This window comes from Agelaius tricolor, unplaced genomic scaffold (assembly GCF_023055355.1).
Source record: "Agelaius tricolor isolate 1412-34295 unplaced genomic scaffold, bAgeTri1.0.p SCAF_21, whole genome shotgun sequence".
Lineage (NCBI taxonomy): Eukaryota > Metazoa > Chordata > Aves > Passeriformes > Icteridae > Agelaius > Agelaius tricolor.
The window spans coordinates 5317536-5340996 of NW_027269281.1; the positions used below are offsets into that span (position 1 = coordinate 5317536).

Below are 23461 nucleotides of genomic sequence, written 5' to 3' on the forward strand. Positions count from 1 at the left end.
TTAAAAAGGCCTGGTTTTTGCAATGAAGCATCTCTCTTTTGCACCTGCCTGGGGACTCTGTGTCACTACAGACCCTCACCCACAGAGGCTGAGAGTGGACTATTGCCGTCTGAACGAAGTCAGACCACCACTGAGTGATGCTGTGCCAGACATGCTGGAACTTGAGTACAAACTGGAGTTCAAGGCAACAAAGTGGTGCCACCATCAACATTGCTAATGTGTTTTTCTCCATTCCTTTAGCAGCAGCCTTCAGGCCACAGTTTGCTTTCACCTGGAGGGGCATCCAGTACACCTGGAACCAACTGCCCCAGGGGTAGAAACACAGTCCTATGATTTGCCATTAACTGATGCAGACTGCACTGGAAAAGGGTGGGGTGGGGCAACACAGCAGAGGAAGTTTTGGAGAAAGCAAAGAAGATAATCCAGATCCTCCTGAAAGCAATGACAAGACATCACCAGATTCCAATGGACGTGGTCAACAAAACAGCAGCTATGTCCCCACTGGCCAGCAAGAAGAAAACATAGGGTTTCCTAGGCACTGTAGGTCTCTGGAGGATGCATATTCCAGATTACACTCAGATTGTAAGATATGTCTATTATGTGATATGGAAGAACAACAATTTTCAAGTCCCGAAAAACAACAAGCTTTTGAACGGATTAAACAGGAGAATGTTCATGTAGTAGCCCTTGGGCCAGTCAGGACAGGACAAGATGTAAAAAATATGCTCTACACCACAGCCGGGGAGAATGGTTCTTTCTGAAGTCTGGAAAAAAGTACCTGGGGAGACTTGAGGACCACCCCTGGGGTTCTGAAGTTGGGGATACAAAGGATCTGAGGCCTGTTAAACCCCAACTGAAAAGGAAATGCTGGTGGTTTATTAAAGGGTTCGAGGTGCTTCACAAGTGATTGGCACTGAAGTACAGCTACTCCTGGCACCCTGACTGCTGGTGCTGGGCTGGATGTTCAAATGGAAAGCCCCCTCCATACATTATGCCACTGATGCTACATAGAGTAAGTGGATAGCTCTGATGTGTGAGCTCAAATAGGAAATCTCAATCGCCCAGGCATCTTGGAAGTCATCACAAACTGGCCTGAAGTTGAGAATCTCAGACTATAATCAGAAGAGGAGGAGGAACAGGTGGCATGCTGAGGAGGCCCCACCATGTAATCAGCTACCAGAAAATGAAAAGTGATACGCTTTCTTCACTGACAGTTCCTGCTGTATCATAGGTATACATAGAATGGAAATCTGCTGTATGGTGTCCTACGAGATGAGTTGCAGAAGCTATGGAGAGACAAGGTAGATTGAGTCATCTTGCAGAGCTGAAAGCTGTCCAGCTGACTTTAGATAACACTGAACGAGAGAAATGGCCAGCTGTCTACCTGTACACTGACTTGTGGATAGTAGCAAACGCTCTGTGGTGGTGGCTGGACTGATGGAAAAAAGACCAATTGGCAGCACAGAGTGTGAGATGCAAAGCTGTGTTTTGTGTCAGGTACAAACAGGCGAAGTGTGTACTTGTGAATGCGAAATGTGTGGACATCGACAATGGGATAGTTGCGAATTCTAATAATAACTGATGAAAATAAAGCATGGAAAAAGGCCTTTGAACCTATCTTTTGTTTGCAATTAACCCTAGTTGATTTAGGAGCATTGGAATTAAGGTGTTAAGGATGTTGCTTTTTGCTTGCATTTAATCCATAAAAAAGCTCTGCAATAATAACCTTTTGAAGCATAATTTTAGAATATTACTTGTATCCTTGAAACTATAGCTTTGGAATATATATATAGGAAATATGCTTATCTCACGCCTTATTGAAGCAGAGAAAAACAGTTTGAGAAAGGAAGATGAACATCACCTCAAGGATTTATGGTTTCGACCAAAGGGAAGCTAGATATCACTGTTATGAGATTTATAGTCTCTGCAATTAAAAGGTGGACACATCTGGGGAGCTGGACTCCACCAGATGGGATTCGTCTTTCTTCTTTTGGAAACTGGACCATCACCATCTGGGGATACTCCTTTGAAAATACATCCTGAGAAATTAAAATCACAATAGTGTATAGAATTGCGATGTAATAAATTGGAAATAGAAACTGTTGAAAAAAACTGATGAGTACCCCTATAAATACCTGTAACCATCAATTATCGGTGTGCAGTTGGAGGGAAAACTTCCCCCACTGTACCCAGCGCTGTATTGCTCATACTTTACCATATTAAATAATAAATTGATTGCTGCTTGAATATTGGGCTAGTTAAGCTTCTTATTCATAACACAGAGGGAAACCCATCTGGGCTGCTGAATTGTGGCAAGACATTGCTGCCTGGGTAGAAAAGTTGGCTGTAAAAGTACATCATGTAGATGCACATGTACCCAACAGTTGAGCTACTGAAGAACATCACAACAATGGACAGGTAGATCGGAGTGCCAAGATGAAAGTGACTCAGGTAGATCTGGACTGGAAAGATAAGGATGAATTATTTCTTGCTTGGTGGGTCCATGATGCCTCAGGTCATCAGGGAAGAGATGCAACATACAGATGGGCTTGTGATCAAGGGGTGGACTTAACTATGGACACTATCTCCCAGGTTATCCATAACTGAAACATGCCCTGCAATCAAGCAGGCCAAGCTGGCAAAGCCTCTGTGGTATGGAGGACGATGATTAAAATATAAATATGGGGAGGCCTGGCAGATTGATTACATCACACTCCCGCAAACCTGCCAAGGCAAGTGTTACATGCTTACTGTGGTGGAAACAACCACTGGGTGGATGGAGATGTACCCTGTGCCTCACACCACTTCCTGGAACACCATCTTGGGCCTTGAAAAACAATTTCTGTGGAAACATGGGACCCCAGAAAGAACTGAGTTGGACAATGGGACTCATTTCAAAAATAGTCTCATATTCCCTATCATGCACTAGCCTCTGGGAAAATTGAATGGTACAATGGACTGCTAAAAACCACAGCAGAGGCAATGGGAGGTAGGAACTTCAAACATTGGAATCTACATTTAGCAAAGGCCACGGGCTTAGTTAACACCCAAGGCTCTACCAATCAAACTGACCCTGTCCAATCAAAACCTGAATGTACCTTAGAAGGGAATAAAGTCCCCATGGTGCATATAAGGAATGTGTTAGGGAAGACAGTTTGTATTAGTCCTGCCTCAAGCAAAGGCAAACCCATCCATGGGACTGCTTTTGCTCAAGGACCTGGGTGCACTTGGTGAGTAATGCAGAGGGACAGGGAAACACCATGTGTACCTCAGGGGGATTTGATTTTTTGGTGAGAACAGTCTGTAATGTTGAATTGTATAATATTGGTTGCTGAATGTCACTGCAACTGTGTGCCATAACTACCATGGACAATGAAAATGGACTGCTCCAGATACAGCAGTTGTGAGCTCCTGATGCAGCTTGCAACCATCTGACAGCACACCAGCCCCCCTGCCCTGGAAGACATCTAGGACAGATAGAACCCACAGTCTTGGACTAAATGAACTCAACAGACATCTTGGAGGGATGGCTGTTTATTATGGAAATGACACCCGTGCTTGTGTGTGTATAAATATATAAATATCTATCTATACAGGAGCAGGATCTGGGCTTGATGTAGATGGTAAAGAAAAAGGGGTGGGTAGTGTCCCAGTTTTGGCCAGGACAGTTAATTTTTTCACACTAGCTGTGAGGGGGCAGACCCTAGAGCCATGTGGGTGTGTCTAGGTTGTTAGTCTATACAATTTCATGTTATTACCAGGGGCGAAGTAAGGAACTCTCCCTTGTGAAGAGGAGCATGGCTTGGGATCAAGAAAAGCATTGCTAGAGGGGGAAACCCGTCTGCCAGTGTTCATTATCACTTGGGGTCTATGGTGAGCATTTTGCATGTAAATCACTCTTGCTTTTGTACACTTTTGTTATTAATATCGCTGCTGTTACTGTTTGTTTTCTTATCTCATTGCTGTTTCCAATTGATTGTTCTTATCTTAACCCATGATCTCTGCTTTTGTTGTCTCTCACTGGAGGGGGGAGGGGAGTGGCTCATGGTTTTCTTTTAAGTGGGAGTACTAAATTGGAGAATACCTTTCCTAAACCTGGAAAGAGGGGATGCAACACATAGGGATGAGCCCATCCCAGCTTAATGGGTGCAGAACAGACTACTGAGAGAGGGCCATGTTGTTATGGGCAAGACTGAAAGAGGAAGGATATGAGCTGCAGACCAAGCTGATTAAAATGACAACTGCCCAACCCTAAAGTGCAGGAAGAGTGGGCAAGAGAGGGTGTGGAGCGGATGAGGATTCTGTATGGTGGTAGTAAATAACACCACCCCATCAAAGAGCTGTCCCTGAGCTCCAAAGAGACATGTCCCCCTGCCACTACTACCCTGGAAGGATCAGTGATCTGTAGGGTCCAGAAGCAAGCCCTCACACCAGTGCTGGACACTGATTTCCTCCCCCCTGCCCCATTCAGAGTGACAGCAGAGGTGATGCTTGCCCATGATCCACCCTTCTTCCCCTGGACACCTGGGTAGACTTCATCACTCTTAAAGAACCTACCATATCTGACCAAGTCCATGTGTGAGTGGGTCCCACCGGGCTCCTGCAGAGCTGACAGGGAAAGGATATGGGTATACCCAGATAGGAATCATGGAATCATTCAGCCTTCTGTTATAAATACACATTATATTGTTGGCTTTTCGCAAATATTAAGATGAATGCTATATGTATAATGTTAAAATAACTTTGCTTTTATTTCTGCTATTAACAAAAAACTCAGACATAGTAGTAGTGGTAGCTGATATAGTTAGGAGTGAACTGTCTGTTTGGTCGGGATAACATTCAGTGAACATGTAATGAGGACCCCGCTATTGATATGCCAACTATCAGCATCTGCCATCTGAAGAAAGTATGGACCAAGGCCCAAACTGGAAGTGATAAAGAGAAGGAGCCAAAACCACAGCCAAGAAACACGCATGCTCTAAAAAGGCGGACCCAAGGAGGGGCCATGCAAAATAGTTTCTGGAATTTGTAAACTAGTTTATTAAAAATATTAATATGCATAAGGGTCTATGAATATGCAACAGGCTGATGTAATGGAAAAGGCATTTAAGGGCTATCCCGAAGGTAACAGTGCGCACTTGGCTGAGTGCCAAGACACACCCAGCCGTAATCTTTGCTTTACTGTCTTTGTCTCCTATTGTTCTTTATTAAGCTTTTAAATTTTACTAGGAAAGTGAACTATGTTTTTCACACTTCTCTAGATCCCTACACTGAGATGCAACAAATAATGTCCCAATGTGTCCATGCCTCTCCTAGGACAAGAAATCTGAGTGACCAGCCCACACAGATGTCCTGCCTTTACTCACATAATCTCCACGTCGAACTGTAATGTCTGACTTGAAAATACTTGTCAATGAGGAGGTGTTCCAATGCCTGGTAAGTGCCTAAATTCAGGTGAGATCCCAGCATGGTCAGGAATCCTGGCACTTCTAAGCCTGTTTGGACAAAGTCAAGAATACAGTGGTTCTAAAAGGAACATGAACAATTAAAGAGTCTGTCTTTCTCCTGAGGAGCTGCTCTCTTGTTTTTCATCCAACAAAGAAGCTGGATGACAAGTGTAGCCTGAAGACAAACAAGCAGTTTATTATAACTCCAAGTATATGACAAAAAGGGTCAAAAGTCAGTAAGGAAACAGAAGGACATGAGCTGCAAGGCAATTAAGATGCCAAACCAAATTATATCAGTGCTGTCCTCCAAGTTTATCCCATATGTAGTGGTTTTGGTTCACTAATTTAAGATTTCTCGGCCAATGCACCAATGAGTATAGTGGGTTTAGTGTTGGCTAATCACCAGTGCACTCACTAGAATGTACTTACTCATTTTCTGTGAGGTAGGATTAGGAGAAAGGCAATGCAGGCTCAAAGCTTTAAAAGGGTATAAAGAAAAATTTATTTACAGTAACTAAAAGAAAGAGTAATAAGAATCAGAACAAAACCTTCAGAAAACTTCTCCTCCCCCTACAACCTTTTCTTTCCCACTGATAATGTAAAGAAAAAAACCCTAAAATTTCAATCAGTTTACCACCTCTAAAATAGTCTTTCTTCAGTTCACTTAGGGAGAGAAGTCCCTCTTGTTAATGTTATGAAGACTCCTCCACAAGAAAACAGTTCTCTCATGGTTCTCTCCGCGAACAGCAGCCACCCGGGGAAATCTGCCATTGTGAAATCTCTCCCATTTTCCACAAGCTTTTCCTACAGCTGTGTTTATGGGTCATGTTAACTTATGGGGTATTGTTTTAAAGATGAGCTGTTCAAAGGCAAAGGTTCTCTTTATCTATCTCTGAAATAATCTTCTTTCTGGGGGCACAGGATCTTTATCACTCTTCTCTCCTTCTCTGTTCTAACTTCTCATAGGATCACAGCTACTTTGACATCTGCTTTCTTTGGTATGGAGGCCTTTGCTCGACATCAGTTTGAACTCTTCATCTCCCCATGCTTTCATGTGTTACAGGGAAAGAGTCTGATGTATCAATTACATCTTTCTCCATAGCTTTACAAGAGGATTTCAGCCCCAAGATCAAGGCATCTCCTTATCCCTCCCATCTGGGACTTGACTTCTTTACTGACCTCGATGTCTTTCATGTTGTTCCTCTACACTGGCTACATTTTGTTCCCTTCTCTCACTCGAGGGAGGATTGAAGCACTGAAAAAGTTATTAACTTGCCCAGAGCCTGCAGATGGTCATCTGACCCCAGCTGAGCTCACTAGCTTGCGGCCAGAGCTGCGGCAGGAAAGGGGGAAGGGCGGGGGGTGGGGGTTGTTGATGGCATGGCTTCTCCTCTCCCCTGCCCAGTGGTTGCAGGCGAACCTCAATGGTAGTAGAGTCCTGGCCAAACCGTCTCAGTCCGGGGCTGTTCTTAGGGCCCAGCAGACCTGGCTCAGCCCGGGCTGGCGGTAGGGCAGGGCTGAGTAGCAGTAAGATGTTAGAAATCACAGCCATGGCCCGGCCTGGCCTCAGCTGTGCAGCCTTCCCTCCCCTGCCCGGCAGCTGATGGGGAGCTGGTGAGGAGCTGGCGGGTACCCCGGGGAAAGGGGCCCAGCCCTGCAGCAGGGGCCACCCAGCCCATTACCTCTTTGCTGACTGGAAAAGAAAGAGAAAGTTCCTGGGTTTCTTTTGTCTTTAATGTGATCTTCACAGAAGTGTGTCGGAAGCTTTACCTCCCATGCAAAACCACCACACCATAGCACCAGTAAAGCCCAGCATTTGAAAAACGCCATGTAACACAAGACAAGGAGCAGCTGGCCAGCAAAGGCACAACTGCACTGTTCAGAGGAGGGCAAGCCCACCCTGGAGGCGAGTCAAACAAACTGAAAGCCAAAAAATGCAAGATGCCAGTCTACAAACCACTTGACACATGTCCCAAAACTCTCTGCTCATTTTCTAGCAGCATTTACAGCATGTCCCCATGACATTCATCCTCCTTTATCCTTTGTGAGCTACAGTAGCTTCACAGGGAGGCGAAAGAGTATTTTGTAGGAGATGGCCCCCTGGGTTGTTTTCTCTGGTAAGTGTAGACTTTGCCAAGAGCTCGCAGTCTGAAGACTGTATCTAGGATCAGGACATTTGGCTGTGACACATCCAAGAATGAAAGTCTTTCCAAGCATTTGCCAAAGGGAGCAAAAGAAAAATGCACTGACTCAGCCCTCCCTGTGATGTCTTCATGATGCCAAGATGGTTACGTGGTCTTCTCCAACAAACCAGCTGAGATGAAAATGGAGAAGGTGATGAAGACCTGCTCTGCATCTGAGCTGCATGTCTCAAATGCAGCAGATAACTGATCCTCCCTAGGGTGCAATAAAAAGATCTTATGTATGGGGAACACTTATCTTCAAAAGATTATTTTCTTCCAAAGTTGTTTTTTGTCAGCACTTAGGTGAATTACTGCCCAAATCCAGCTACAGACTTATGAGTAAGGAGAGATGAAAAGGTTACAGCTAACAAGCTGAGACAAAGCAATGACCTCATGAGCTCCTAGCCATGAAGTTTTCAAAACAAAGCCTATTTAACAGTAAGAACAAGCACCTCAGATGAGCTTTGAAAAGATGGGGCAGGAGAAAGCTTCAAAATACTAGTTGTGGTGAAGGAATTCGCCCACTGCCAAAGCAGAGACAGATTTGCCTGCCTGTGCATGTCCACAAGATGGCAGCGTGACATGGTGCAAGAGCATCTCTGAGGAGTAGATGAACCCATTCTCAAATTTCCAAACAAAAGAAGAGGATTTTAGGGGTAGTTGTTTTGGGCTTTGTTTATTTTTCACCTTTTAATTGCCAAATAGTTATAGGCTTTCCTTGGAATATTTTGTTAAAATAATATCGATGGATTTCAGCAGCAAAACTCATGTATATATATTAACACCCAGATATCCAGAATATTCTGCTTAACATGTTAGAGGTGTCACTGTATCTCTCTGTAGAGATACACATACAGATCTGGATGTACACTACAAATTAGTTCTAGATTCATGTCCTATTATAACTTATCATTAAAGGAACACAAATTTCCAAAGCAGCCTGCAAGTAAGACTCACTATATCTCTCAGACATTATATTCTTAACCCTGCTATAGCTGCTGAAGCACATTCAGCAGCAAAACATTTTCATCTGAGTCATCTTGAAGGATGCTTGGATTGGCCCAGTCACACTGGAGGATGCTAGGACCACTGCAGTGGTGCTTGGAGGGTGCTCTGACCACCCCAGTGGCATTGGAGGATGCTCAGATTGGCCCCTCCGTCCATGTACAGATGCTGTAATCAACCCCTGAGTTCTTAAATAGAGAACAGAAGTTTATATATCTCCAACCCGAAAAGCCTCTTCTTCAGGATATGACACAAAGATAACTACAGTGTGGGACAGCCCCATAGAAGGTAGATTTTTCTTCCATAGGCTCACTCAAATATTTTCCCTTATGCTCCCACACACTGCTCCACAGACCCATTTGAAACAAGGGATAAAGGCCAACAAAATCACTGTTGTCATTGCACAATTACATTCAAATCCAGTTAACGATATGTTAGGATTAAACCAGCTGTCTGCAAGTATTTCACTTGCCAAACAAGATAAATCCTTACACAGAACTACCCAGCTCCCAGTTCCCACATGCACATATGACTATACATGCCTAGGTAAGCATGTCTCCAAAATAATACAGCATTGCATGAATCTGCCCAGAGGCACAAACAAAACACCAAATCCAGCATTTCCTCTAGGTTTTCCATCTTAGAGATGCCACACTAGCAATTAATCTAGATATTAAGGTATATGTTGGAATTAATTCACTGGAGTCAATGGACTCAACCTGGTGTTAGGACAGGATGACAACTTTGTGTTAGGACATGATCAGATGATAAATAGACCAGGAAGATCTGGTTTATTTAATAGTTGTTGACTGAAAGTTAAACCCTAGAGAAGAAAATCAGTTCCTTGCACCAAAGATGGTTTGATTTCTCATTTCCAATTATTCCTAGGGGAAAATCACCTTATTTTGCAGAATTTCTGGGGTCTGTAGAAGCTGAACCTGATGTTTTCTTCCTGTGACCTAAAGTCCAGACATATCAAACATGGAAGAGACTGAGCAGGAAGTAGCTGCAGTCTTCCTGGCAAAGTTGGCAGCACTTCTCCACTCCTTCCACTGATTTGTGTATTTAGTGCCAGCTAGCTCACCCAAAAGAAACAATAAGGCAGATCATCCCATGTTTTTCAGGATGAGCAAAGCTTTTCCTCACATGATGCATGAGCAAAAAGCCCAATGAGCTTTTTGCTCAGCACTGAAAAGGGTAACACTACCAAAGCACATGAGATGTCTCCACCCTTCCCTCTGAAGGCAGAGGAGACTTCAGCAAAAACATACTGAGCATCCTCAGAAACTTGCCCAGCCCAGGACACTCAGATTCATTGAGGACTTGGGCTCTGGAAAGTGAAAAATTGTATGATGCTGACAAATTGACTTATTCAATTAGACTTTATAACTGAGGGTCTCATCCTGCTATTTCCCAACATCCAAACATTAAAGGTCATTTAACCAGAACTACTAAAACTGGGCTGAATAGAGAGATCTGGAGAAGGAACAGGCTGGAGAAAACAAGCAAGTGGATGACCACTGCATTTAAACATATATACACCGCAAAGGGGAAACACCTGGGTCAGCACACCATCACTGCTGGCTTCCTGGCAGCAATTTATTTTGAAGCTGTCAGGAGGGTTGATGCTTTTCAGAATCTCCTTTCCTAAAATATATGAGCTTTGTGTACATATACCTATATATATGTATGTGTGTATATATATATACTGTTGTCCAAGGGTGATGTTATGATGCTTGTATCCCCAATCATGTGTTCTGTTTATGCTGGACATTATATTCTGTGCCTTCAAGACTGGCTGAGAGTGAAGGCGGGGAGAAGAAGAAACATGGAGTTTTGTTACCAAGAACTAGACTCGCTCCTCCACAGTCTGCTGGAACACTGTTGTTGTCTGGGCGCGGACAGGGCAGAACACCGCGCTCCTTTTGCTTTTTAGTTAGTTAGTTAGTTTAGCTAGCTGAGGCAGTCCGAGCTTTCCCCAGACTGTTTTACTTTCCCTTTTCTTGGAACCATTCGAACCAGCTCCAGACCAGGACCCGGGGAAACACCGAGAGCTTGCACTTCGTAGCCTGCTGGGGCCTACTCTGCAGCCTTAACCAGCACCGGAGGGACTAATAACAGAGCAACCACCCACCGGAGAAACTTTCTGAATTTGTCATCTTTTCAGAGCAGTGAATGCATTTTGTCATCCGGTATTGTTCATTTTGTGTGCTAGGGAGTGCTTGGCCTGTTAAATAAACAGGTTCTTTCCACTTCTCTATGAGGAAATTTTTTCCCGAACCAGGTGGGGGGAGGGGATGCATGGGTTGGCTTTCTGGGGGGCCCCTTTTGGAAGTTTTCTCCCAAATTTGCCCTAAACCAGAACAACTGTCCTCAACATTTCACCTCCCAATGAAATCTACATGATAACTGCCCTCACCCAGCATTAAGGGTCATTGCAAGGCTTGCCAAAACCACAGGCATAATTCTCCATCATAAACCCCAAAGGACCATAGCTCAGCACATCCAATCCAGCAGTTTTCCCACTTCTGTGGAGAGTTTTGTAAGGATAGGGAAGGAGCTGCTGGTCTCCACCATAGCATGGGCAGGAGATACCCTCATCACCTACCTGCCACACTGGAAGGACTTTCTCTATGTCGTTCAAGTTGATGCTATCACCATCCTCGAATTTCCCTTTTCCAAGCCTGTGGCAAGAAGAAAACAAACAAATCCACATGAAACCTCACTGGAGTCAAAGTTAATTTTCTATTATTATGGCACATGGGGAAGATTACTTCTTACTGCGAAGGGCCCTCATGAAAACAAAGACGGTCTCAGAAACAAGTATGCTGTGCCTTCAAAACACTCCCACAAAGGCACAAAGCTGATAATACAAAATTAAATGCTTTTCTCAGTCCTGCACCTGCACCATCTGCTACAGCGTTCAAATGCTTTTGGTAATAGCAGGAGTAAGAAAACCAAAGCCAAAGGCAATCCTGAGCAGTAGCATTGGGTGATTCAATTCCCAGTTGAAGGAAAACCGAAAGCACAGCCCACGCAGACCAAAAAAAAAAAAAACCAAAGACACAAAAATAATAAAAAATGTTTGAAGCACTTCTCATTTGCTGATCTCCCACAGGAGCTCCAGTTCCACGGCTGAAAAAGGTGTTGGTAAACAAGCACAAGCATACATCTCAGACAACAAACAGCAATCAGTATAAATACAAACATGCAATTTGTAAGTCAAAAAATTGGGGTGAGAAGCCTGGCAGCTAAAGGACTTTCTTGTATCAAGAAAGTAACTAAGACAATTCAAAGATAATTACTAACTGGATGCAGAGAGTTTGTAATGATACTGAAGAAGAAAAAATGGTCAATAAAATATCATCCTTCCACATTTATAAACAATTGAGATGATCTTTTTTTATTATGCAAGAATGATAATGTATTTTTTGATCAATGACAAGATCTTGTTAAATAACATATATTAAACAGAAACTTTGATAGCAGCAGACCCAGGTAATCAGTGCCTGGAAGTCAGAGCACAACATATTTTAGTGGAATTACAGCAAATGGGGGGAAAAATCCAGAAAAATGGCATGTGCTGAAATACTAGGCCCAAAAAGCATCAAGCTGAAGGGAAACAATTGATTTAATTAGCATCCTAATTGCAACCTGATCTAGTGGAGGGTGTCCCTGCCCATAACAGGGGGGTTGGAACAAGATGGTCTTGAAGGTCCCTTCCAACCCAAACCATTCTGTGATTCTATGATTTATGGGAAATCAGAGGTGTTTAACAACTGACTTTCCCTCATAGATGAAATAGGGACTTTAATTTACAAATGGAAAAATAAATAAATATATATATATATATATATATATATGAGAAAAATCAAGTAAAACATCTGTGGACAAGTAATATCAGTTGCAGGTATGCAGGTAAAGAATGTGCAACCATATTGTAGGAAAAGGTTATCTGAAAAGGTTGGAGACTGTGGCAGGTTGAATGTCTGATGCCAGACTGTGGCATAAAGGCAGGGGATGAGGATATAGGGATTAGGGGGATGAAGGTATCTTTCCTCTAGAGACATCATGCACATCTGAGGCTGAACTACAGGACTGCAGGCAGCACTGGCAGTCATGTTTCAAAGAGGTGTTAGAAAGAATACAGAAAAAAACTAAAGTAATACATGGGCTTGGGAAATATCTTGAATGAAGAGAAAATATCAGCTACAAAAGGTTATTTGAACTGGAAGAGTAAAAGCAGAGCAAGAGCTAATGCTGGAAATTAAAGGCAGAATAATTCAGGTCAGAAATGAGGTACAGTTCCCCAGTATTCCTTAACCATTCTACTTTGATTATTCATCATTCCACCAAACTCAGAATCTGCCAATATAATCAGATGTCTCTCTGAAGGAAAATGCTTCAGCCAAGCAAATGTAACAATGTCAATCAACTGGATGCAACTACATGGCCAGCCTTGGGCAAGTGATCAGACTAAGGAATAAAATGGTCCCTTCGGTACTTACAATGCAGAAAACATACTGAACAGCATCTTTCTTTTTTTTTTTTTTTCTATTAATTTGTTCATTGCACAGCTAGCCTGTTAAAAATATCCACTCAAGCAAGAGGGAAAATGCCTAGCTAGCAGGTGTAGATTCTTGGTTGAGCAATACAAACAACTTTAAAAGTTAAAAAATAAAACCAATTTTGTCAGTGCTTTCTCTATTCTAACAGAGGTTACTTATATGACCTGCATTTTGGGACATGCATTGCTTGTGCTGGCAGCATCGATTTAACTTTTCTGCATATACACTAATTCTTATTTAATTTTTACAGCAATAATATTTAGGAGTAATTAAATATCTCACCTTCACACTGCCTTCTCTACCTGTTTTCATCCTGGACATTCACAGTACACCAGGAACCAGAAGCAAACCAAAAAGCAGACCCTGTTACATCCTCCCTATACATAGCAGGTGTCACTGGCAGGATCATCTGGCAAGTGCCAATTAAACAGAGTAGAAATTTACCAGGATGGAAATCCATTTCGGATTTAGGTGAAATGTGCTGTTTTAAAAATTGCCTCAGCTAAAGGAAAAATGTGAGAGAGATAAGAAACAGATGAAAACCAAAGCTGAAGCTGCAGAAGACAGGGCAAGATGACCCAGGAGTTCTTTCTGTACTTTCTGATAAAAAAACTAGCTGCAAGTGTAACGGGAAACCAGTAAAATGAACATGTATGAACTTAATGTAAAATTCTATGCATATGTACTAGTAAGGGAGATAAAAAAGGATCGTGAGTTCTCAGGGGGGCGCATGTCCTTTACGGAGAATAATCCCCACATGCGTTCAGCGCTGTAAAAAACATACCACCTTCACAACTTTTACAAAGTTGTGGAGTTTTTTTTTCTTTCTGCAAATCATTTTGGCAAGGCCAGCCAGGAGACCGTCTCTGTCCTCACAGGGGCAGAGGGGAGGACGGACCTCCGAGGTGCGCCCCGGGATTTTCCCTGGAGGAGCTCCTCTCCATCTGGATTTGCCTCCTGTGAGGACAGACAACGACCTGCTGGTGTGCGGACAAACGGTATGCATATCAAAGGAGGGCCCCGGGGGAGAAAGAGATAGGACTGCTAATAAGTCACTCAGAGACGTCTGAGTGCACAGCCTCGTCCCTGTGCTTGCAGGCAGCCATTGACCGAGAGCACGGTCAGCGTCAGACGTCCCCGGTTGATAGAGCGACTTGGGGAATGGGTTCATTGTTTGATAGAACGGCCGCTAGCGACTCTGGGGGTGAGTCGAGTGAAACCGAACTTTGTGTGCTTGTGGTGTCTGGACATGTGTTTGTAATTGTGTGAGTGTGTGATGTATAAAAGAGACCGAGCGAGTGAGTGTACCCACGGTGTGCGGGGGAGAAGTTCTACCTGCATCTGAAGCAGCCAAGTGAGGCCTGAGGCGCTGGCTTGGGCAGGCTGTGGGGGCAGGGAGAAGTGGAACAAGCGGAGAAATGTGGGTGAGGACATTTATTGTGTTTAAAGGTGGTGATTTGTGAAGATTGTGCACATTTTAACTGTGGCTAGACAAACTCCTCTGCCCCAGTAGTTTGGACTTGACCCCTAGAATTTTACTGTGTACTGTTATTTTGATTGTGTCCAGAGTGTGTGAGGACCAGAGAAAGCTGATGTGGGTAAATGCTGAAGTATTGTATGCTGTGTTATGTTGAGGAAAGTGGGCACTTTGAGAGATACCCCCTTTCCCAGGGAGTTTGTGTGGTTCTTCCCCCACATTGTGGCAATTTGATTCTCGGGATTGTATGGTTGTGTTTGTGGAGATTTTAGGATTTTGTTTGCAACAAGTGTAGCATTTTACACAGAAGAACTACAGTATAGTGATTTATGTTTAACTGTGGTAAAACGAATTAAAGGAATTCCAGGAATTCCCCTCCCACAGCAATTCAAGCCCTGACTCGTGAATTTGAGATACAGGGAAGGGGTGAGAAGAAGAGTCTATGTTTGTGGGCATATCAGAGTTTTTACTGTAACAGGCACAACCTTTGCAAGGCTGCAAAGTGAGTGTCAGTGGAAACAATGCTTTAATTAGATTATGTGGGAAGAAAACTAGAAAAGACTAAGATTTCGTAAAGCACAGTTTAAGTGGAAGGGACCAAGACAGGCACTTCGTCATTAGTGTTATTCTAAGGAAACAAAGGCTACTTAGAGAGCTATAAGGATCTTAGTAACAGCCAGTCCCGAGAAGCAAAGAAGTAACAGGGTGTTTAAATTATTAGAAAAGAGAGTTTCAAGTAATTTAAGAAACCCAACAAAAATAATTAAAGTTGAGTGTGCTCAACCTATTTTATACCCCAAGACTTTGAATTAAAGCAAAGAGTTGGGATGGAGTAGAAAGATAGGAACTAAGAAAATAGAGTTTTTAGTAGACACGGGGGCAACATACTCAGTGTTAAATAAAGCCTCGATGCCTATAACAGATGATTATGTTATGGTAAGGGGGCAACTGGCTAATCTGAAAAAGTATATTTTGCAAACCATCAAAATATTCATAGGTTTTATATATGCCCAACACTTCAAAGGCCCTGTTGAGTAGAGACTTATTAGAGCAGCTGGAAGCAAAGATCACATTTAAAGATAGAGAGATTATTTTAGTAAAGGATCAACAATATGTAGATGTACTAGACTTAATTTTAATAATTAGTGAAACTGAAATTGAAAATAAGGATAAAATTAACAAGAAAATAATGGATCCAGTGTTTCCTGGGGTATGGGCCTCTAACATACCAGGGAGGGCAGAGAAGACCTCCTGTGCAAGTTAAGGAAAACAACCAGCTAGGGTCAGGCAGTAAAAGCCTAATCTGCACCCAGTGGTAGCAAACCCATACACCTTACTAACATGTTTGGTACCTGAACTAACCTGGTTTACCATTTTAGATCTGAAAGATGCCTTCTTTTGCCTCCCTATCCACAAAGCCAGACAGAAAATTTTTGCATTCAAATGGGAAAGCACTAAAAGCGGGCACAAAACCCAGCTCACATAGATTGTGTTGCCTCAAGGCCTTCAAAGCTTCAAAATTCCCCTACTCTGTTTGGAGAACAACTTGCAAAACATCTAGAGTCCTGGGAAGCTCCACAGGCAGAAAGAAGGCTATTGCAGTACATAGATGATCTTCTAGTAACCACTCAGATGAGGGAAGCATGTGTGGCCTAGACGGTAAGCCTTTTGAATTTCCTAAGACTCCAAGGATACAGAGTATCAAAGAAAAAGGCACAGGTAAAGAAACAGAAGGTAATCTTCCTAGGGTACGAAGTTAGGGCTGGGCAACAGACTTTAGAGCAAGCTTGCAAGGAAGCCATATGCCGAACCCCAAAAGCCCAGACAATAAGGGAACTCCGAACCTTCATAGACATGGCAGAGTGGTGCCAGCTGTAAGTTTATAATTATGGACTGCTCATCAGATTTCCAATAGAAACAGAGATCTCCAGTAGACAAAAGAAGCCAGACAGGCATTTCACCAGCTAAAGAGTGCCCTCATGTCAGCTCCAGCTTTGAGACTTCCAGATGTAAGTAAACCATTCTTTCTATTTTCCCATGAAAAACAGAGACTTGCCCTGAGAATATTAGCTCAGGACTTGGGTCCATATTGGAGAGCAGGTGCTTACTTTTCCAAGCAACTAGATGCAATGGGCAAAGGATAGCCAAGTTGTCTCAGAGCTGTAGCAGCAGTCGTGCTGAATATTCAAGAGGCACACAAGTTTACCCTGGGACAAAAAATGACTGTACTAGTGTCCCACACAGTGTCCACAGTACTGGAAGTAAAGGGTGGCCACTGGCTTTCACCACAGAAGTTCATAAAATACCAGGCCATCATGGTAGAACAAGACAATGTAGAGATAGTGGTAATGAATATTGTCAACCCAGCTTCTTTTCTCAGTGGAAATCAAGGAGAAGCAGTGCACCACGATTGCCTAGAGACCATTGAAGCTACTTACTCCAGTTGCCCAGACTTAAAAGACACTCCTTTGGACGATGCAGAGACCTGGTTCACTGATGGGAGTAGCTACGTTGCCAGTGGAAAGCAACATGCTAGATATGCAGTCACTACCTGCAGAGAGGTAATAGAATCTGGACCCTTATCAACAGGCACCTCTGTGCAAAAGGCCAAGATAATTGCACTGACCCGTGCCTTAGAAATAGCAAAAGGAAAGAAAATAAACATCTATACAGACTCAAAATATGCATTAGGAGTTGTGCATGCACATGGAGCCATCTGGAATGAGAGGGGACTGCTAACCTCACAAGGAAAGAACATCAAACATGTGCAAGAAGTAATCCAGCTGCTAGAAGCAGTTCAGCTACCTGAAAAGGTAGCAATTATGCATATTAAGGCACACCAGAGAATGAGCTCAGAATTAGAAGAAAGAAATGAGCTGGCAGATAGAGAGGCAAAGGAAGCAGCGAAAAGTGAAGTAACTATTAAAGGAGCTCTAATTCCAGGTAAGCCAGAATATAATAAGAAAGATAAAAAACTAATCAAAGATCAAAAAGGGACATACAACCAAGAAGGGAGGGCTACCATTGAAAGGAAGCTGGTAATCCCTTCCCATTTGCTGTAGTCACTAGTAAGGGAGGAACACCAGAAAACACACTGGGGAATAGATGCCCTAAACACCTATTTGATTGAAAGAATCATTGCCAGGAATTTATATGCCACTATTACTCAAGTAACCTGACAGTGTGATCTTTGCCTCCAGACTAACCCCAAGAATACCCCCAGACCACAAACTTAGTCATATTGGGAGGGGCCATGAGCCTAGACAGCAGTAGCAAATTGACTTTTGAAAACTCCCAAGGAAAGAGGGGTATCTGTATTTATTAGTATTGACAGATACATTTTCAGGGTAGCCAGAAGCATTCCCCACCAGAACTGTCAAGGCTCGAGAGGTGACCAGAGTATTATTACAAGAAATAATACAACATTTCAGAGTTCCAGCTACAATATCCTCAGATCGAGGATCACATTTCATTTAAGTAAACAGCTCAGAGAAACTGAAAACATGGAACTCAGAGCAAGGAGCTAGATGGACCAGTACATAACATACAACCTGAGGATTAAGTATATGTTAAGTCTCTTACAGAAAAGACTTTAGAACCACAGTAGGAAGGATCATTCCAGGTGCTTCTCACCACCTTCACCGTGATCAAGATCAAGGAGCAGAATGCCTAGGTCCACCACTCTCGAGTGAAGAAGGCCCCAGAAGCCCCTTAGAAAGTGACACCAGAAGACAATGAACTAAAATTTACTTGGGCAAAATGAGTATATTGCAGCCGGAGGTAGTTTGTAATTTCATTTACAGAATTGTTTTATGTATAATTATAATTAGAGTCTTAGAATTAGAGAGTACCTCTATCCAAACTGATGCCGAATGGCTGTAGTCCCAAGCTTTTAATCAGTATACTAGATCCCTAAGAGAACCTTCTAATGCAAAAGATTTAAACCTATCCACTGTAGTAATCCACAAGAATCAAGTATATGAGAAGCAAGAGTGACAAGAACTGGAACTGTAGACACTTCAAGAGATCAAAAGAGAAGAAAAATGTGGGAGAGATAAGAAGAACCCCTTGAACTTTAAAACAGACAAAAACCAAAGCTGAAGCTGCAAACTTTTACAAAGTTGTAGAGTTTTTTTCTTTCCACAAATCACCATCAACCATGGAACATATTATATCTTATTTTACAGAGAGCACTTCATCTTATTTGTCAAAACCATCCATAAAAATGTGAGTAAACATGTTGTATTGCACTAAATAGTTATTTAGTTATTTGCACTGGGTGTTTGGTAATTTGCACTGTTCACATGATTTGTATCCTATCATTACATGGTCATCCCCTTTCCCCCCAAGTGTCAGTGTTGGTGGTGTCTTCCTGGTTTGCCCCTCTCCTTGCCCCTCCTCACTTGTATCCCATTGGCTGTTGCCCCCTTCCTCCGCCCCCTTTCCCCTCAGCTCAAAATTCCCCTGGGAGAATGCCACCTCCTCTTTTTCACCTGGGGAGTCACCTGGATGACCTGGTGCTCTCCTATCTAGGAAATAAAATAGGACTTTGTCCCCACATGAAGACGAGGGCCTCTTGTCTTTTGCCTTTTGTCCTATGTAAGATCGTGTGGGCTAGGGTCCATGGCTAGCTGGATTGGACCCGAACTGCCCGTCAGGCACGATTTCTTACATAAACATGTCTAAGGCACATAGTAACTTAAAAATTGTGTCACATTGTTTCAAATATTCTGAAAATTTCTGCTTATATACCTACAATAAATATTTACAGTGCAGAAAAAAGAGTCTTATCTAGTTGTGAGAATCTGCCTGTCACTATATGGTATGGGAGCCTTCTGCAGATGCTGAGCCTGGGCTGGGGTGGGATTGCTGGCCTGGTGTTTCTAATCAAGATGTGCAGCCCGTACATATGGTATTGGCCAGTACTTTGGCAAAACCAACATATCAACAGAAAAACTTCTCTGAGAAAGGATTTCTATCCCCACATGCAACATGGCAATGATATATCACCTGCAATTTTCTCAACCCCATCTTTTAGACCCATTCTGATTTTTTCCTTCACATATGTCCTGAACAATAAGGAGAGGAAAACCCAAACAATAGAATAGAATAATTTAGATTGGAAAAGACCTCTAAGATCAAGTCCTGTCGAGACCTTTGAGCCTATTAGGGAAACTTCTAGGATATTGCCCTGGAAGAATTTACCACTGGCTTCGCAAATGCCTCATCCTTAGGGTGAATCGAAAGGGGCTTCTCCCATGATGCTCCTGCAGCATTATGTTAATCTGCCCCTTCCCCATAGGTCACTGCCCGTTGCCCCGCCCTTGTACTGACCCTGTTCCCGCAGGTGATTGGTCCCTGACCCCATACTTAACCCATGACCCTGCCCTGTTTGCTCGTCTTTTGTCCCTGGAATCCTTTGGCACGATTCTACAATAAACCTCACTGGAACTCTATATAGAGACCCTTTCCATCTTTCTTCACTGACTTATCTGTGGTGTGAGTGTGGATTGAATGACTGCCTCTGCCTACATGAGCAGCTTTCTCAGAAGATGCTTTTGGGAGGTAGCAGCTAAAACCATCCATATTACCAGGCTGCTACAATGTCCAACTGTTAACCCACCACTGCCAATTACAGCACTACACCATGTCCCTGAGTGCCACATCTACATCTTTTAAATCCCTCCCAAGATGGTGACTCTACCACTTCCCTGGCAAGCCTGTTCCAGGGCTTGACAACCCTTTCTGTGAAGAAATTTTCTCTAACATCGAATCTAAATGTCCCTTGGTGCAACCTGAGGTCATTTCCTCTTGTCCTAACACTTGTTACTTGGGAGAAGAGACTGATCCTCACCTCGCTACATCCCCCTTTCAGGTAGTGTTTGTTTTTTAATCTCCAAAGAATCTGCAGAGAAACAGTGATGGTCATCTAAGCCATATTGGTGATCCTCTAGGTGCCAGTAGGCATTTATTTGTCTTAACAAACTAACAATCAAAGAGAAATCCAGCAATACCATAAAAGCCCCTGGAGACTTTCACCACCAAAAGGGGCTATTTATTATTTTCACAATTTTATGCCTTGCAGGGGATGAACACTTGCATCTACATTTATCACACTGATGCTCTCTCCTTCCCTGTAATGCTGCTGGGGAGAACAGCAGAAGACCGGCCACCTGTAACCAGGATCAGCAGTAAGACAGGATCTTTACTCCAGTATTCTGAGACATTTAAATCTAGGAGACTTGGATCTAGAAAACTTGGATCCAGCATAGTCTAAAGACTGAACTCTACCAGGTGTCCTGGGCTTTCCTCAATTGAATCTTTTTGATAAGGAAAATTAAGTGACCTTCCCTGTGGAAATATTACAGCTTCCTCCGTGGCTTACAGAACTAATAATCAGCTAAAATTGCCCTACAAATCCATAGATTTAAGAAAAGAGGAGTGAGAAAAGCTGTCCCTTGTTTCTGTCTTGGTGGCCAGGCGGGGGACAGGAGGCCGCAGGGTCCTGGCTGAGGCTGGACCAGGCCACGGCTGCCAACATCTGGTCACCACTAAGCCCTGCCCTGCTGCTGGCCTGGGCCGAGAAGGGGTCTGCCGGGCCCTGGGAGCAGGTCTGGGCTGGGCTGGGCTGGGCCACTGCGCAGGCTGCTGAGATTCTGCCTGGCCATTTCCTGCTGCCGCTGGATTCCTGTGCAGCTCTCTCAGCGTGGCCACTGGAATCACGCTGCTAAAAGAACAATCTGGGTGGCGCAGGAAATAATGCAGCTGAAATCAATGCCGCAAGCCTCCACAGCCGATGTCCGGCACAGATCATGTGACCAACAGCAAAAGACCATTACCTAAAACAAGACCCGAGTAAGATTAACTCTTTCAGTGCTGTAGAATTCCATTTAAAAACAGATAAACCTCCGGGCATCACTTCTCCCAAATCAGAGAAAAGGAAAGGTGAAGGCATGTGAAGAAAACAGCATAGAGACACCAACATCAGGAAAGAAATAGGAGCCAAATCACAGATAGGAGGAGAATGAAAAGATGCCTTAGTCTTAGGCTGAAATTCTTTTGTAAAGCCATGGTGATGGACTATGATACACTAAAATATCCCTGTAAGTCATGAAAAGCATGAGGGGACTGTCAGAAAAATTAATCCACAAACACCAGAGGTTTATGTCCAAAAAGGAGACAGAGGAGTCCTGTAACTTTATTTGAATAAAGGGAGAGACCATGGGGTCTCTCAAAATTTTTAGAGGATGCAGCCTTCTTTTTATCCTAATTTACCGTCCACATTTCCCTATCTCTTTCCCCATTAGCTGAGATACTTGAGAGGTACAGACTTCCCGAAACGTCTAATACAGATCTCTTTCTAATGTGTGCCCACCCCTTTTTCTTTTTCCTTGTGTCTCTGTTATTTTTCTCTAAATCCAGAGATGTAGCACAGTCTTGAGTGAGTAACAGTCTGTGTCAATAAGTGGAATTCCTATGGAATTTATGGTTCACCCAATTGCTTCTTTCACCTCTCTGTATCTTGCCTTATCTACCATCAAGCCCACAGTTTGTTTGTAAAGACGCCTCCTTCTCATTCCTTTCAGGATGGAGTGTTCAAACCATAGGCATGAGCAAAAGCACCCCTGCTAAAGCAAGCAAATGTTGAAGTAGCTGTGATCCAGTGAGAAGCTTGAACATAAAGAGATGAGAGTAATGAAGACCCTTTGCCCACAGAGGAAAAGAGAAAGACCTCTGTTCCCAGAGATGAAGATAATCTCAGAGACAGAGGAAGAGAACCTTTGCTTCTGAACAGCTCATCCTTAAACTTGTACCCCATTAGTGAACAATTGAGCCCTCAAAAACTCTTGTGGGGGAAGCTCTAAGTTGGGGGGAAGGACTTTCACATAGCAACAAATTTCCATCTCCTGGGCAACTGCTTCACTGTGACATTAAAGCCAAGAGAGAACTGTTTCTTGTGAAGAAGTCTCCATGGCATGGAAGGAGAGACTCCTCTCCCGGAGTAAACTGAAGACTATTTTAGAGGTGGTAAACTGACTGAAAGTTCCAGGTTTTGTCTCTTTATGTTGTCAGTGGGAAAGGAAAGAAGAGTTGAGGGGAGGAGAAGTGTTCTGAAAGTTTATTCTGATTCTTATTATTATTCTTTTAGTTCTGTTAATAAAGCTTTCTTTATACTCTTTAAAGTTTTGAGCCTGCTTTTGCCCTTCTCCTAATTGTTATCTCACAGCAGAAAATGAGTAAATAATTCTAGTGAGTGCACTGGCGTTGGGCCAGCACTCAACCCACCATACTGAATTGGTGCCATGACTTGGAATAGCAAACCAAAACTGCTACACTTCATTGATGTTTCCACCTGGTTGAACTGAAACTGCTACACCAAGCAAGGAAAAAATACAGTGAACAACTCTGCTTTAGCCCAGAACTGGATAACAGAAGAGTCAGATAGACTGACTGTAGCATCCTCAAACTCTCTATGTGGTCCAGCACCTTTTCCCCATGTTCTCCACATGAGCCATGCCACCAAGCTAGCATTCCTACAGAAAGGGAGAAGTTAGACACCTTCCTGGAGAGCACATGTCCTGCCCCACTGTAAAAGGGGGAGTTGGGGAGAATTCTTTTTGATAGATTTCTCGGATGAAAATAAAGCACCAAAGTAGCAAATATTATATCTGAGAACTGTTTATTGATAAGGAAATATGTGAAAAATGGGAATTTTATGATTGGCTTTTTGCAAATATTAAAATGAATATGTGTTATGTAAGAAAGTTATGCTGTATTCAT

The 23461-nt window shown here is 43.1% G+C and overlaps 1 protein-coding gene and 1 long non-coding RNA gene across 3 annotated transcripts in view; both read right to left on the reverse strand.

The window, feature by feature from the left end:
* The window catches only part of LOC139598928 (uncharacterized), a 567429-nt gene that overhangs the window by 267195 nt on the left and 276773 nt on the right, over window positions 1-23461 (reverse strand). The gene's annotated exons all lie outside the window — the stretch shown is intronic.
* Window positions 1-23461, reverse strand: part of LOC139598927 (CBP80/20-dependent translation initiation factor-like) — a 283857-nt gene that overhangs the window by 137376 nt on the left and 123020 nt on the right. For both annotated transcript variants that reach the window (XM_071445861.1, XM_071445860.1), the window contains exon 5: window positions 11244-11319. In XM_071445861.1, coding sequence (XP_071301962.1) covers window positions 11244-11319 — 76 coding nt within the window. The remainder of the gene's footprint in view (window positions 1-11243; window positions 11320-23461) is intronic.